This window comes from Orycteropus afer, unplaced genomic scaffold, assembly GCF_000298275.1.
Source record: "Orycteropus afer afer isolate SDZICR_OR568_19922 unplaced genomic scaffold, OryAfe1.0 scaffold00012, whole genome shotgun sequence".
In the NCBI taxonomy this organism is placed as follows: domain Eukaryota; kingdom Metazoa; phylum Chordata; class Mammalia; order Tubulidentata; family Orycteropodidae; genus Orycteropus; species Orycteropus afer.
The window spans coordinates 20184250-20200524 of record NW_006921599.1 but is presented as its reverse complement, the minus strand read 5'-3'; the positions used below and the strand labels follow the sequence as shown (position 1 = coordinate 20200524).

General features: G+C 36.2%; 1 protein-coding gene across 1 annotated transcript in view; it reads right to left on the bottom strand.

The window, feature by feature from the left end:
- The window catches only part of CDKAL1 (CDK5 regulatory subunit associated protein 1 like 1), a 1058601-nt gene that overhangs the window by 555742 nt on the left and 486584 nt on the right, over positions 1 to 16275 (bottom strand). The window contains exon 7 of the mRNA XM_007952396.2: positions 5655 to 5758. Coding sequence (XP_007950587.2) covers positions 5655 to 5758 — 104 coding nt within the window. The remainder of the gene's footprint in view (positions 1 to 5654; positions 5759 to 16275) is intronic.

The following is a 16275-nucleotide window of genomic DNA, read 5'->3' as shown; positions in this document are numbered from 1 at the left end:
AGCTTGTAAATTCATTCTGGCCCCAACAAAGTCCTGGTCACTGCTTGACATGTTTTTCTAGATATCTGAGATACAAACATGTCAAACCCCAGCCCCCAAACACTTATTTCCAGGAATTTTTAAAACCTAAATCTCAGCCAAGGTGGAGAAGTGAGAGGCAAGGTTTTCCAACAATCTGATAGAACAATGAGATGATACCCAAAATTTACCTGATAAATCTTACACTAGAAGCAGCACTGTCTACAAATATGAAAAGCACATTAAGAAGGTAAAACATCAAAGGGATTGAGTTAAATGAGAGAAAAAGGAAAAGAAGCCAGGAAACCAATTTAAAAATATGTATTTTTTGTAAAAGGTAAAGTTTCTATTTAAAAATAGAAGTAATTATTACTTTAATGCTGTCCACTCAAAAGTTAATGAGCTCCATTTCTCATTTTTTGGCAGGTGTATGTATACTCAGCATATTTTTAGTACTTTGGGAAACCATTTTATATTCTGAATGATTTCATGATTATTAGAATCTCTTCTGAGTGTTCCTTGTCTTTGGGTTAGCCCTTACTCTCTTTAATTCCTTTGACTGCCAACAAATAAATTTATATATATATATATATAAAATGTTTCATAAATTACTGAAAAAAAAAAATGAGATCTTACTGTATATTCTACCATATGACAGGCAACCTAAATTCTAATCTCCACTGTGCAATCAGCTTAAGTTTTTTTTTCTTTTTCAAATTATTCTGTATTCCTGAAAAACAGTAGCCATTAAAAAATTAAGAAAAGGAAAGAAGTGCCATTTTAAGAATGGGACATTTAATTTCTACTGACAAAGTGGCTTTAAACATAGTCCTAAAATTTATTGGCAGCATATTTAAACTATTCTCTTAGAGTAATTTTCAGAGAATCATCATGTTTTTTATTTATTACAAGGCAGGCCATCTAATCATGGTATAAGGCAAATTTTAAGAGTTTATGGCCCCAAAAGTATTCCTAACACCTGAATTATAAAGGAAATAATTATAATTAAAGAAAGCTAAATATGCAGAAGTCACAGATAAGAATATGAGTTACTTCTTCTACTGTATTTACTTTATTCTTTGCAATCTTGCAGCTCAAATGTAGGAATTCCATTAACCATTAAAATCCCAGAAAAAAGATCATGCTAACTCACTGTTAAAAGTGATCTTATAGACTGGTGTTTTCTATAGTGGAGAAGGGTTAATAAGGCCATTCTTAGTATTAATTTGCGTTTCTCAAATTTAGGAAATGAGAGATAACTGTCATGCTACATAGTTTCTATCTACAAATTTTTCATAAAACATATTTTTGAAGAAAAAACTGTATTATTTGATTGTAGTCATTAACATCTCTATCATGGCTATTCACCCAGAATCAGATTTCTCTTCCTCCCTTCATTTAAATTTTTTTAGTTTAAATAATATGTCACAACCAATTACTTCACAAATGTTATCTCTAAGCCTTACAACAAACAACCTTAAATATGTTGTAGTAATAGGAAAACCACGGCTTAGAGAGGTCAGGTACCTTGTTCAGGTCATGTGGCTGGTAAGCAATAAAGCAGTATTTCAAATCCAAACTCTGCTTATAGCAAAGAACAGTACTTGACAATTTAAAATTTTCTAAACATATTGGCTGCCGTAGCAAACTGTGACCTCAATCTTTTTGAAGCAGCACCACATATCAACCAAATGAGTACAGCCAGAATGCTCTTTAGAACCAAGAATGGTAAAACGTTGTCTTGCTTGCTTTGGACATGTCATCAAGAAAGACCAATCACTAGAAAAGGACATTACGTTGGGTAAAGTGGAGGGTCAGTGAAAACAAGGGAAACTCTTCATAAGACAAAGCTTACCAGTCCAGAAACTAGCATTCAGTTGTGACTTTAATATACAGATAACAAAGCAATAAAAAAAGTTTACATTGCAAACATTTCATGATTGGGAAATAAAAGACATATTTTGCTACTGATGATGACAGGAATACTAAATAAATGTAACATAGCCTCTATAAATAGCCACTAAATCCCTGCTAACCTCCGATTTCTCACTTTAACCAGTCCAACTCACCTGGATGTGATAAAGCGGTTGTTATTAGTTGCTGTCCAGTCAGCTTCAATGTATGGTGACTTTATGTTTAATAGGATAAAACATTGCCTGGTCCTACACTATCTTCATAATTGTTATAGTATGTTTGAGCCCACTGTTTCACCTATTGTGTCAGTCAATTTCATGGAGGGCTTCCCTTGTTTTTGCTGGCCCTCTACTTTACCAAACATCATGTCCTTTTCTAGCAATTAGTCTTTCCTGATAATGTGCCCTAAGTAAGCAAAACAAAGTCTCACCTTACTTACCCGTAAGGAGCACTCTAGGAGCTCTGGTGGCATAGTGCCTAAGGCATTCGACTGCTAACCAGAAGGCTGGTGGTTCAACCTATGAGCCACTCCTCAGAAGGAAGACTGGGCAATCTACTTCCGTAGTGATACTACCTCGGAAACCCAACAAGGGGTCACTATGAGTCAGATCTGATTCGATGCCAGTGAGTTTGGTTTTTTGGTTAAGGAGCACTCTGGCTATCTTCCTCTAAGACTGATATGACAATGTTAAGTAATAACTTAAATCCACAGAAGCAATATATTGTACCTGTGTTCCTTAGGGGAACATTTCCAAAAATAAATTGGAGAGCTAAGTAGGGTAACTTTAGAAAAATTTTGTTATCAATGTATAAAGATTACTGTGTTTTTATGCAAATAATATGCACATTATACTATTTTGCCAACCACACAACCCTACCCCACCTTCACTGTGCATTACTTTCATAAGCGTGCCATGTTTATATATGTGGGTGAGGTTTTTTGCAGAAAATATCCATTATTTTTTTTCCCTCAAGTCACATATAATACATAAAGGTGTCCATATAAAGTGAAGAAGGAATCATATTCAATTGTTAGCATAAGGGACTTCAGCAAGATTGCAGACTAGACAGACAAGCTACCCAGACCCTCTATAACAAGGACACAGAAAAGCAAATGAAACAGATACAGATGATAACCTGGAGCCTTGAGCTTCAAAGGCAAAGATAAAGAAGTGGATCAAATACCAAATCAAAGAAGAAACTGAGCAAAAACAGTGAAAAAGGAGCAGTGAATTGTCAATGAGCCTGACACACAGTGTAGCCATTTTGAATTTTTTGTAAGCAGCGTTCAACTGGGGCAGCAACAAGATAATAGCTCCATCAGCCCAGGACTGCAAAGGCATCCACACTGGCAGCCAGTGAACAGAATGGTGTGTGTGATCTTCCCCTTATTGCCCACACCCTCCCAGTGACCAGAGGTACAATCATCCCTCATCCCCACCCACCTTCTAGACTGACAGGAACTTTGTCCAGAACCAGACACCTTGTCCCAAGCTGCCTTCTGGCTGAACAATAACAGTAGGGAGGTATGCACTCCTTGGAACAATCAACTATAGAGATTGAAAGGGCAGCATCTGCCCAAGGACAAAGTTTAGAAAGCAGGAAGGGTTAGGAAAGGAGGAATGGAAATGAGAAACTCAGAGACAAAGTGAGATGAATGATGTTACACTGAGGGGATTGTAATCAATGACGTGAAACAAATGTGTAAGAATTATTGAATGGAAACCTGATTTGCTCTGTAAACTTCCACCCAAATCACAATAAAAAGTTTAAAAAAAAAAAGTCAGTGTAAGTTACGGATGAGGATAGATATGAGGGAATAAGAAAAATACTTTAACTTCCTACCTGGTGATTTTTATATTTGTATATTATCCAAATAAATTTTCAAAATAAAATGAAATATAAGTTTTTAGAAGTTATAATGTAGCTGTAGTTAGAAATGTATAATGTTGAAAAAGTACCTTAGAAGAACTAATTCATTGCCTTTTCATAATTTGCAATGTTTTGGTAGATAGGTCAGATAGATTTCGTATCCTCATTATTGGGGACGGGGGAGACCAATTTTGCCATTAACATTTTCAAATAGATAAGGTTTCTATCCAAGATTTTTGCTTCTCAAACGTTCTTAAAGTAGTCATATTATACAAAAGATAACTCCCCACGTTTTTCTCAAATTAGCAACACAAGCAGTCTCCAGAGTACAAACAAGGTCTGTTCATATGTCCTTAAGAATTTATAGGAAAGTCAGAACATATGCATATGGTTTTTATTTAGCCTTATTCTAGTGGTGTAGTGGTTAAGGCATTTGGCTGCTAACCAAAAGGTTGGTGATTTGGACCCAGCAGCAGCTCTGCAGAATAAAGTTAGGGCAGTTTGCTTCCTTAAAGATTTATAGCCTTGGAGACCCAATGGGGGTTGCTATAAGTCAGAATTGACTCAATGGCAGTGAGTTTGGGTTGGTTTTTTTAGTGCAAGAAAAGGCTCAAGTCTTCTCAATGATTTAAAAGTAGTGCATGCAGGAAGTGAAGGTGATTGTGATGAAGAATTTGTTGTAAGGAGGGGCTGGGTCAATCATTTCAAAGCAGGACTTCAAACTAGTTCTTCCCAGTTCAGTCATGGTTGAGGAAGCTCAAAGATGGCAGCACCCCTCTCAAAGATGCCAGCTGAGTGCACCGCTTTGAATGTGTGTGGCTCTCCACAATCCTGCCAATAATCCAATCTAACTCATTAGGCCCTTGAAAGGGCTAACTACACCTTTTCTGAGTTTCCCATTCCAGGGCTTTGGCCTGTAATTTCTCCCGTTGCAGTTCCTGTGACATTACCCAAATTGTAAAAATTTAGGTCTGTTCCTGTTTTGCTTTGTTGGCTATACCAGAACTGGCTCAAATTGGTTTGAAGCCCTGCTTAAAGGGCAAGTATGAGTTGTCTATAAACCAATAGTTCATAACTAAAGGTTCACAGGTAATCTGCCTCTAAAACACAATACTGGCAAGAGTCAATGGGCTTCTTTTTATTTCCCTTTCAATACTAATTAAATGTGAATGGAGGAGGGGACTGAACTGAGAATTTAAAAAATAGAAAAAAATGTTGGGAAGTATCAATAAATCAGTTAAAGGCATGTTTCTATTGAAAGGAACATCCCAAATTCTTGTTGACCAACGTCTTAGATTTACTAAACAAATGTATTTGGATCTCATGCATCCTGAGATTCAGCGTATACAGCACCCAAATTAGCACTCCAGTTTACTTGCTAAAAGGAAAAGTCCAATGCCAATAAATATTATCCTACAATTTTACGACACAATAGATTTTCTCAAGTTCAAACACACCCATGTTATATATACATATTATAAACAAAGACAAAAATGGAAGTTTAGAGTTTAAGCAGTTATGTGACAATGGAAGTATGGTAACATTAAAGACATGAGTCATGTTATTATATGCTGAGAGACAATCAAATATCCCACTAAGTGACTGTTTCAGGAGTAGCTGGCTACCCTATACAAAGAATATTCTCATTATGCCTCTTTACCAGTACAATTCTTGGTAGAGTAGTACCAGGACCTGACCGACTAAATCTGGTACCATCTTCTATTAGATAAGCTGAAATATCTGCAAACTCTCCAGAAAGCTAAAGTACATGTATAAGATGAGATGTTATTAGATGACTAATATAAGTTATTGAAAAGACTAATTTTGCAAGTAATTCTAGAAACTCTTACCTTGAAAAGACTGTTTGGCTCTATCTACTAGTTCATCAATTGGATAACTGGCCAAATTTCCTCTGGCGTGTTTAGTTTTGCAGTAGGTACAAGCATTGAGACACCTGTTTAAATGATAGTAATAAATAAGTCTCAAACACTTAAAGACAATATACATTTAAGATAGAAGAAGAAAAAATCATATACTGAAATGCAATTTTAGGAACATTTCCCAGTTATATAAAATATATGAAAAATAAATATTGACCATGTCCCAGATTTACTTTGTTTCTACCAGGCACAGAAATTTGCATATTTTTTTAGTTGCAACTATTCAATAATGGTTGAAACTAAATGGCTGAAACATTGCATCATATTATCTTAAAAAGTACATAGGTATGAGAAACATAATTTATAAATGCATACAATGATCACATTAAAAGAAACTCAAGACCTACTTTTTTGCAAACTACTGCTATGTCTTTGGCCTTCATATAAATAGAAAAATTTAATATTGCTATGTATATTGTATCATTCTTAAATAAGGAAGAATATGCATTAAAAATTTACCTAATGATCTAAGAATAAACAGGCAACATAGCATTCTCATAAGAATATAAACCCTTAGAAATTTTCAGATAGTATTTTTAAGTTGTTGAAATTGGCGAGGAGGGGGGAGACTACTAAAATGTGCTCATTGACTACTCTGTGGAATCACACCAGCCAAAGTTAAGAAATGAATGACAACATTAAATTTAAAAGATTTAGAAAACAGACATATCCCAGTAGTTTTTAGACATGTTAAAGAATTCTATTATAAAAACTAAAATGTTGGTTCTACTCATACAACTGTTTTTTTCGTCCTTGTACCCTATGACTTTGTTGAAATTATCAATTAGTCAGGTAATTTGGAAATTTTCTAAGGATATAGTCATATCACCTGCAAATTTTAGTTCGTCTTTGCCAATTTGGATGCCTTTTATTTCCCTTTCTTGCCTTATTGATCTAACAAATATTTTCAATACGATATTAAAAAGGAGTGATGATAAAGGGCATCTATGCATATAATATATAATAAATTTTAAATAGCTTTTCTTATTACAAAATAAAAGAAACGTTCACAACATAATAAAATACTCCTATGCCAAAAAAATGAGGCTCGACAGCATTGAACAAAGCAAAACAATATCTCTTCCATGATTCAAGTGCTATCATGAGTAGCAAAGTTTTCAAAGACCATTATTCTATCAATGCTTTAAAATTTCACTTCAGTTTACACACCAAGAAAAACTGAACTTTAATAATTAAACCTGCCTAATGTTTTTTTTTTTTAAATACATATCACTACACTCAGCAGTCAAATATGCAATGCTTAATGTCTGATAATCTTTGCATGGGACTTGTAAGTAAAATAACACATACATTTTTAAATGTGTTTTACTACTTAACCAACCACATAATCTTAAACAGCTAAAACTCCTTTCCTTCTTCCTTAGCCATTTACATTTAAAGATATATATGGAGTTCTGGTGGCACAGTACCTAAGAGAATAGACTGCTAACTGGAAGGCTGACAGTTCAAACCCACCAGCTGCTCCATGGAAGGAAGATGGGACAATCCATATAAATATGTACTACTTCGGGGAGTTCCGATAGGATGGTGGAATAGGCAGACAAACTACACAGAACCTCTTCAACAAAGAAAATGGCAACCAAATAACACAGATACAGAAGGTAATCCTGGAGCCCTGAGATCTGAGAGGAAGGATACTCCAGACTAAACTCCAACTAGTAGAAGAACCTGCATGAAAACACTGAAAAAGGACATATACAGAGCTGTCCTGACAGGACAGACAGCCTGAACATTGCCAAGTGGTGTTAGGACCTAAGAATTAACCTAAAAATTAACCTAAAAATTGGCACTGCTAGCCATGGGCTGCATGCACAGAGGACTGCACTGGTAACTAGTGAATAAAAGGGGAAGCAGAAAAAAGATGGTTTAAGCTGTGGACTTTCAGCTGACAGGAGGGCACAACCATTTTGAATGTTAACAAGGGGTTTGACCATTTTGGACTTTTAAAGCAACAGCCTTATCTCAGATTCCAGAGACCTAAGGATAGGCTCCACTTGCCAGGGACCACAAGGACATACTGGACACGAAGGCCTGGAGAGGTGAGATATTTCCCTTGTTACTCTTATACTGCACACCCTCTTGGTGAATGGAGGTGCAACCATCCCTCGTTTTCACCCACCTACTGGACTGGCAGGAATTCCATCCTAGTCTGTGTGCTCTGACGGAGACTGAGTGCACAGCCCCTTAAGAACAACTGGGTAATAGAAGAAATGAAAAATGAAATTTAAAATTTCCTTCAATCAAATGAGAATGAAAACATAACATACCAAAATCTCTGGGACACAGCAAAAGCAGTGATCAGAGGCTAATTTATAGCAATAAATGCACACATCAAAAAAGAAGAGCCAAAACCAACATCTTAACCCAACATCTCCAACAATTAGAAAAAGAGCAGCCAAAAAAAGCCTATAGTCACCAGAAGAAAAGAAATAATAAAGATTAGAACAGAAACAAATGAAACAGAAAAATAATTGAAAAAATCAATCTAGAAGTTGGTTTTTTGAAAAGATTAATAAAATTGACAAACACTGGAAAATTTAACAAAGGACAAGAATAAAAATAACACTAATAAGAAATAAAATGGGTGACATCACAACAAAACCAACTGAAATAAAAAAGATAATATCAGGATACTATGAAAAATTGTACTCCAACAAATTTGAAAATCTAGAAGAAATGGACAGATTTCTAGAAACACACTACTTACCTAAACTAACACAGACTGAGGTGGAAAAGTTGAACATACCCCTAACAAAAGGATAAATTGAACAGGTCATAAAAAAATCAACAACAACAAAAAGTCCTGGCCCAGACAGTGTCACTGGAGAATTCTACCAAACATTCAGAGAAGAACTTACATCAATCTTACTCAAACAATTCCAAAACATAGAAAAGGATGGAATTCTTCCGAATTCATTTTATGAAGCAAGCACAACCTTGATACCAAAACCAGGCAAAGACATCACTAAAAAGAAAAACCGCAGACCAATATCTCTCATGAATATAGATGCAAAAACCTTCAACAAAATACTAGCCAAAAGACTCCAACAACATAACAAAAAAATAATACATTGTGACCAAGCAGGGTTCATATCAGGTACACAAGGATGGTTTAATGTTAGAAAAACAATCTATGTCATCCACCACATAAATGAAACAAAGGAAAAGAACCACATGATCATATCAATTGATGCAAAAAAGGCATTCGATAAAATCCAACACCCATTCCTGATCAAAACTCTCAGCAAAATAGGAATAGAAGGGACATTCCTCAATATAATAAAGGGCACAAATGCAAAGCAAACAGACAACATTATTCTCAATGGCATATACTTATCCTCGTAAGGATTTTCCTCCAAGTTCTTGAAGCTATTTGTTTAAAACATGTTCTTCTGTTTTATTCTTCAGAAATCTGTGGCCAGGCTTCTTGTCTATCCACTAAGTCCAAACCAGTCACTTTCATCCTTGTTTACAAGTTCTGCTTTTCCTCCTCCTGAGCTCTAGTAGTGTAGTGCCTACAGCATCTGACTGCTAACCAGAAGGCAGGAGGTTCAAACCCACCAGACACTCCTTGGAAGGAAGACTGGTCAAGCTACTTCTGTAGAGATACCATCTTGGAAACCCAAGGAAGGGTTGCTAATGAGTCAGGGCCGACTCAATGGCTCATAACAACAACATATCACATGCTGTGTCTTTTTAAATTCTACAGCTCAGGTTCTCAAAGCAGTTTACTAGATACCCAAGAAGACCAGTGCTCTCTCTCTGCCCATCTCTTTGAGTAGCTCCAAGGTCCGCTCAATGCAGTAAGCCCCACCATTCACCTGAGATTTCCCCTTATGACTGGCATTCATTCTGTTAAATCTGTCTCCTTCCAGGGTATCTGCTATCTCTACCTCCAGATACTCATTAGGTCTCTACTCCTTCTCTTATTGCTCTTATGTCTCCTGTTATCAATGGAGAGCTTCACGAATCAAGCAGATAATCTTTAAAAAGCTACTAATTTTTCCGACTTGGACTATATCTTTAAGTGTCTGATGATGCTTTTGAAGAGGGGGAAGGAAAAAGGGAAAGAGAAGGGAAGAAATGCATTCATTTTAAACATTTATAAGCTAAACTGGCTAATACATGTAAAATACTTATAATGGAGCCTGTACCTAGTTAGTGATCGGTAAATGTTGGCCATTAGTTGTAAAATGTGATTGATTTTAAATACTCTATAAGGAAATAAGGGAGCTCTGGTAGTGTAGTGCCTAAAGCACTTGACTGTTAACCAGAAGGCTGGCGGTTCAAACCCACCAGCCACTCCTCGTAAGGAAGATAGGGCAATCTACTTCTGTAGTGATACTGCCTGGGAAACCCAAGGAGGGTCACTATGAGTCGTGTCCAACTCAACGGCACATAACAACAACAACAACATAAGGAAATAATTATGCACTATCACATTCTAGGTGTATCTAACTTTATGGAACAGATGTGATGCTGGTAGTTTGGCTTAAAAGCCAATTGTGGAAACAAAATCATATTTTTACTACTGGCCCAATTAATGAAGTTGGAAATGTATCCCCCGCCCCCCTACACACACACTGAAAAATCACTTACGAAAAGGTACTAAAAAGTTTAAATAAAACAAGGAGATACTAGGAAACATTTATAATAATCAACATAAGCCAACAAGTATAAAGATTACATTAAGAATTCAAAATATTCTTTACCAAATTGCTCCCCAGGGGTTAATTAAGACTACTGATGTAAGAAATATTTGTTATAAACTATTATATAAAATAGGTTGGTCCTAATCCACCATTATCAAAGTAATACTTTTAATTTTGATAAAGTGATCATTTTGATAGAGTGTATTTTTCTTTATGCATGCTATAACAGTACCAACTGAAGCACTGAATCTGCTATGTCTTACTTTTTACAGGGAGAGATATTTGTCATAATATACTGGAGAAAAAGATGCAATACAAAATCATAAAAGAATGAGCTCTCTGATGCAATTTCGTTTAAATACAATTTTTCAATTCACCAGGAATTATGTTGATCAATCATTCAGACGTGACTAGCCGCCCATAAAATAAAGAAATTCATAATAGAAACCTTAGGTATACAGTTTCAGTTATCAGTGCATAATTAAATAATTGTGTAAGAGTAAGAACACTTAGCCAGTTGCTTCAACTGTCAGAAAACAAAAGATCTTTGAAGGTTGACTGTTGAAAGCCAAAACCAAAAAGAGAAGGCTGTTGAATGGCAAGGAAGAAGCAAAATCCTGAAGAGACCTAGACTGTTGGGATGTTGTTGTTGTTGTTATGTGCCATGGAGTCGGCCCCGACTCATAGCGACCCCTCCTTGGGTTTCCGAGGCAGTATCACTACGGAAGTAGGATTGCCCAACCTTCCTTCCGAGGAGTGGCTGGTGGGTTTGAAACGTCAGCCTTCTGGTTAGCAGTCAAGTGCTTTAGCCACTATGCTACCAGAGCTCTGTTGGGATAGAGAGATAAAACTAGCACACCACACCTACCAGTCTTAGCATAGGGTGTTTGTTATATGGTCCCAGGCCAAGAAAGAACTAAAAATCTCAAAGGCAGAGAAAGTTTAAGCATTTAATTTATCAGTACAACTCTGAAGTTTTAAAAGGCATCAGTGGTAGAATATGGGTAACTTAAACAAATGACAGAACAATGAATTTTCACAAGTTAAAATATTTCAAAGGGTTTAAATGTATTAGCAACTTGCCAATTTAATACCCTGACATAAAAGCAAATAAAAACTAAAAGTTTTTATTTTATTTTAAAAATATTTAGTCTTTACTTTTAACGGTATCTTTATATTATTATATGTTTTGGAATAATTGAAACATTCGAGTTATACTTTAAAAACTTCACCCATACTGATGTCTTTTTTCTTTTTTTTTTTTTTAATGGAGGAGGGGAAAGAAGCCTAATATGACTCAGCTTCTTCACCTCTCTGCTCCAGGTCAGAGACAAATTTGAATAAGCAAAACCTATTTTGGAGTTGAGCATTAACACTTCCAACTAGCACATTCTATTTCTGTCACATGATTCAATTTTTAGCAACTAACAAAAATAATTATTACAAAATAATAAGCCCTTAAGAGAAGCTGAACCTAGGAAAAACCATAGTGTGGTCTGGTCTAGCTACTTTCTTCCATATTGAAGCATCATCAAGAAAAACAAAACCCAAGAAACTAAAGGTTAACAAAGTTAGGCAGTGCCAGGCTGGATTGTTAAAGATAGCCTACTGTGAACCTTCTGGTATGAAAAGTATTTCTAGGAAAAGTATAAATTTTCATCTTTCAAACAAGTCTATCCACTGCCATAGAGTGTATTCCGACTCATAGAGACCCCCATAGGGTTTCCAAGGCTTTACGGAAGCAGACTGCCTAATCAATCTTTCTCTTGCAGACAGGCTGGTGGTTCAAACTGCAGCTGACCTTTAGGTTAGCAGGCAATGCGTTAACCACAGAGCCACTAGAGTTCCTCATACTTACATCAGCAAAATCTATGGGATCTTCAATGGATAATATTTGTTTGTCAAAGTAAGAATCTTGAAAAAGCAAAGGAAAAGGATCTATTTTCAAAACTAGCAGAATCCAATTCCAAAATGTCAATTCTTTAAGCTTCATATGGCCACAACCCTCCTACCCAAAATGAATCTCTCCACCTGGATACTGACTTAATCTTCTCTCCTCAATTCCAAAACCTTCTTACTATCAATTACCATCTCTATCTTGGATATTTTCCTTTCTAGAGGTTAGTCCTCCAGTAAAAAACAAAACAAACAAAAACATGTAATACCTCTCCTATTTGTACTAAATGAAAAAAACAAAACAAAAAATTACCCCAATTGCAGATATTTGTTCCTTTAATCTATCCCCTACTAGCTGCTGCACTACATCTTTGGCTTCCAAAAGTTGTTCCAATATATTTAGACTCACTACCTTTGTCTCTCATTCCCTTTATCTGAAAGAATTATCCTTATCACCATCAACCAGCAATACCTGGCAAAAGGATCACAACCTTTTGAATTGCTTTGGGGGTAGAAAGTAGCTAATACTAGCAAGAGATGATTGCTCAATGCTTGCCACATTCCAGGTCCTCAGCTATACATTTTACATTAATTGTTTATATAGCCTCACAGCAATCTTGATATAACAATACTTTCATAGAGGAAATTGGAGCTCAAAAAGATTTTTAAACTTGCCCAAAGTTAAACAGATAGTAGGTGCAACACCCAACCAATCTTATCTGAAAATTCTTTACCACCTATTATTATATTCTGTACTTTTCTTAGGACACAATAACTTTGTATAAGAGTACATGATTGTGTATTTATCTTAATACTTACTAGACTACAATTTACTTAAGGAATGTGTATATATTTTTAAAAACCAAAACCAAAACCCACTACTGTTGAATCGATTCAGACTCATAGACATCCCATAGGACAAAGGAGAATTGCCCTGTAGGGTTTCTAAATCTGTAATTCCTTACAGGAGCAGACTGTCACATCTTTCTCCCATGGAGCCACTGGTAAAGTGTGGGTTCAAACCACCAATCTTTTGATTAGCAGCAGAGAGCTTAAACACTATGCAACCAGCCCTCCTTGACATGTAGTTTACTCATTTTATTATCTGTTACAGGATCTAACATAAGGCCTTACATGGTGTTAGAATAATAATACTCAAAACAATTGGTGATTTCCTAATAGGTCAAACCAGTTGTCAAGCCATCAGCTGGCTGCAGTGTCAGGAGCTGTGCTAAGCAGAAAGGTGGGCTGATGATTATAATTAGATTTGTATGGGAAAAAAATCCAGTGAGATACAAGGCAGGAAAGGGGGTAATATCTAGGGAAGTCAGAAATGCAGGAGGCACCTAGTGGCCATATGGATCTTGTCTGGGAGGTTAGGCAGCTGAGACCTGAAAACTAAAGCTTAGAGACTAGAACCATAGGGCAAGAACCCTATGCAGGATATAAATATAACACAACCTGTATGCCATGGCAGACTACCCAGGAAGAGAAATCAAAGTTTCTAAATATCATCAAACACCATCCATTTTCAATATAACTACCTATATTTACATTTTCTATCAGTAAAAAACACAAAACCTAACTCACAGCTGTTGATCAGACCCAACTCATTGGATGTGACTTATAGCAACTGCTCCTTGGGTTTCTGAGGCAGTATCACTACGGAAGTAGACTGTCCAACCTTTCTTTCAAGGAGTGGCTGGTGGGTTTGAACTGCCTGCCTTCTGCTAAGCAGTCAAATGCCTTAGGCACTATGCTGATCACAGAGCAGTAAAATTAAAATGCATACACACAAAAGTGGTACCAAATACAGCACCAACTTTTTATTTTGCCAAGTGAAGACATTATTAAAAAAAAAAGCTAAACTTCTCTCTACTAACATCTATAAGTTGTTGTTGTTGTGCACTGCCCTCGAGTCAGATCCGATTCATAGCGACCTCTCCTTGGGTTTCCAAGGCAGTATCACTACAGAAGTACATTGCCCAACTTTCCTTCCAAGGAGTTGCTGGTGGATTTGAACTGTAAGCCTTCTGGTTTGCAGTCAAATGCCTTAGGCACTAAGCCACCAGAACAGAAGGATCACCAATACTATTTCATGAAAAACTCACTATTATTTTCCCTATACTTCTCACCAGACACTAGCAAAATCTCATCAAGGTCTACAGAAAATACCTTCAGTAGATGACTCGTTAACACTTCCTTGTTTCCTTACACGTCTATGATCATTTTTAGAACTCAAGATGTACAGGGGAAAAAACAAATTGGTTTTCTATAATTAAATATTAGCCTGAATCAACTAATATGCCAATTGATGGGGACATGGAAGAAATATAATTTGTAAGTAACAATGATAATTTCAGTTGGATTTTCAATGTGTTCTATTTGTAGCTGCTAGTTTACTCGCTGGGAGACAAAGTCCCACACCCATAATAGAAACAACGGTCTTCTGGATGTGTTCACTGAAATAGCATGGTGAAAGATGATGAAATCATATAATCATAAAGTACATAGTTTCCCAAAAGTTTTCTTCTTTTCTACCTACATTTTTTTTTAAATTGTGGTTTGGGTGGAAGTTCACAAAGCAAATTCACTTTCCATACATAAGTTTACATACACTTTGCCTCATGACATTGACTGCAATTTCCCACAATGCAACAGCTCCCCTCCCACTTCCTCTCCATAGTTACCTCTTCCCTGTGTCCTTCCCTCCATGCACTCCTACCCTAAGCTGTCTCCTTGTGCATACATAGCCTTTCTATTCTCCCATGATTGTTCTATCCATGGAGTGTCCCCAGTGTAAATGTTCACCTCATATGCTTGTCTTTTATTTGGCTGGAAGCCACAAGAGTGGGTTCAATTCCAGACCCAAAGGACAGGTAAGGGCCATAGACTCAGTGGTTCCATCAGGCTCTATTAGATGAGCAAATCTGGTCCTTTTTTTTTTCTCAAATGATTTTGAGTTTTTTTCAACATTGTTCTCCCACTCTATCCAGGATCTCCTAAACAGATCACCCTCTGAGTAGCTGACAGTGGTAACCGGGCACATCTAGCTCTTCTGGTCTCACATTGAGGCTCACGTGGTATACCAGTTGCTTGGACTAATTGTTTCCATGAATCTTTGGTTTTCTTCGTTATTCTTTGCCCTGGACAAGGAGAGACCTGTCGTCACATCTAGATGGCTGCTTCCAAGCTTTTAAGATCCTGGTCGCTACTCGCCAAAGTATCCACCTGCATTCTTAATTTTAGTTTCATAAAACAATGACAGCAGTCAAAAATTAAGACTAAGATATCATCAATACCTTTCAAAGACAGCAGAGTTTGGTAATTCTTATTACCAAATAAGAATTGCTAGTGGACAAAGGTATCTGGTTGGTCATTAGCTGGAGACTCTGTACAAAATGACTCTTTGTGGTACATACTTCAAGTATTTATGAATATTTGACCTGAAAAGTAAACAGGGACTCTAAAGGCAACTAAATGTCTACTATCCTAATAGACCATTTTATCTACAGAGTTGATGTTTGCTAGCTCTAGATCTAGATCCTCACACACAATACTGTTCTCTACACTTTGGAGTGTTTTTTTCTTTTTCTTTCTTTCTTTTTTTTTTCATTTTAGGTATAGAGACCTGGCCTCTTATCAGACTTAATGAATCAAAGTCTACAGGAATGGAACCAAGGCATATATATTTGATATATATTTATATAAAGTATTATTATTTTAATATATTTGAGTTGAAGCCTCATTTATGTGATGATAAGATTAGAAATAACATTTAATTCCTGTGTCTGAATAGTTAAAACCATCTATTAGGGAACTAAGCAAAACTAAAGTGACACTTTCAAATATTGTAAAGACAATATATGAAAAGTGATCCCTATCAAAGACATGCTTAAGGGTTAATCTTCTGAAGGCTTGACAAAGTCACCTGCTAAATTTATTAACTAAAAAATCTGAAT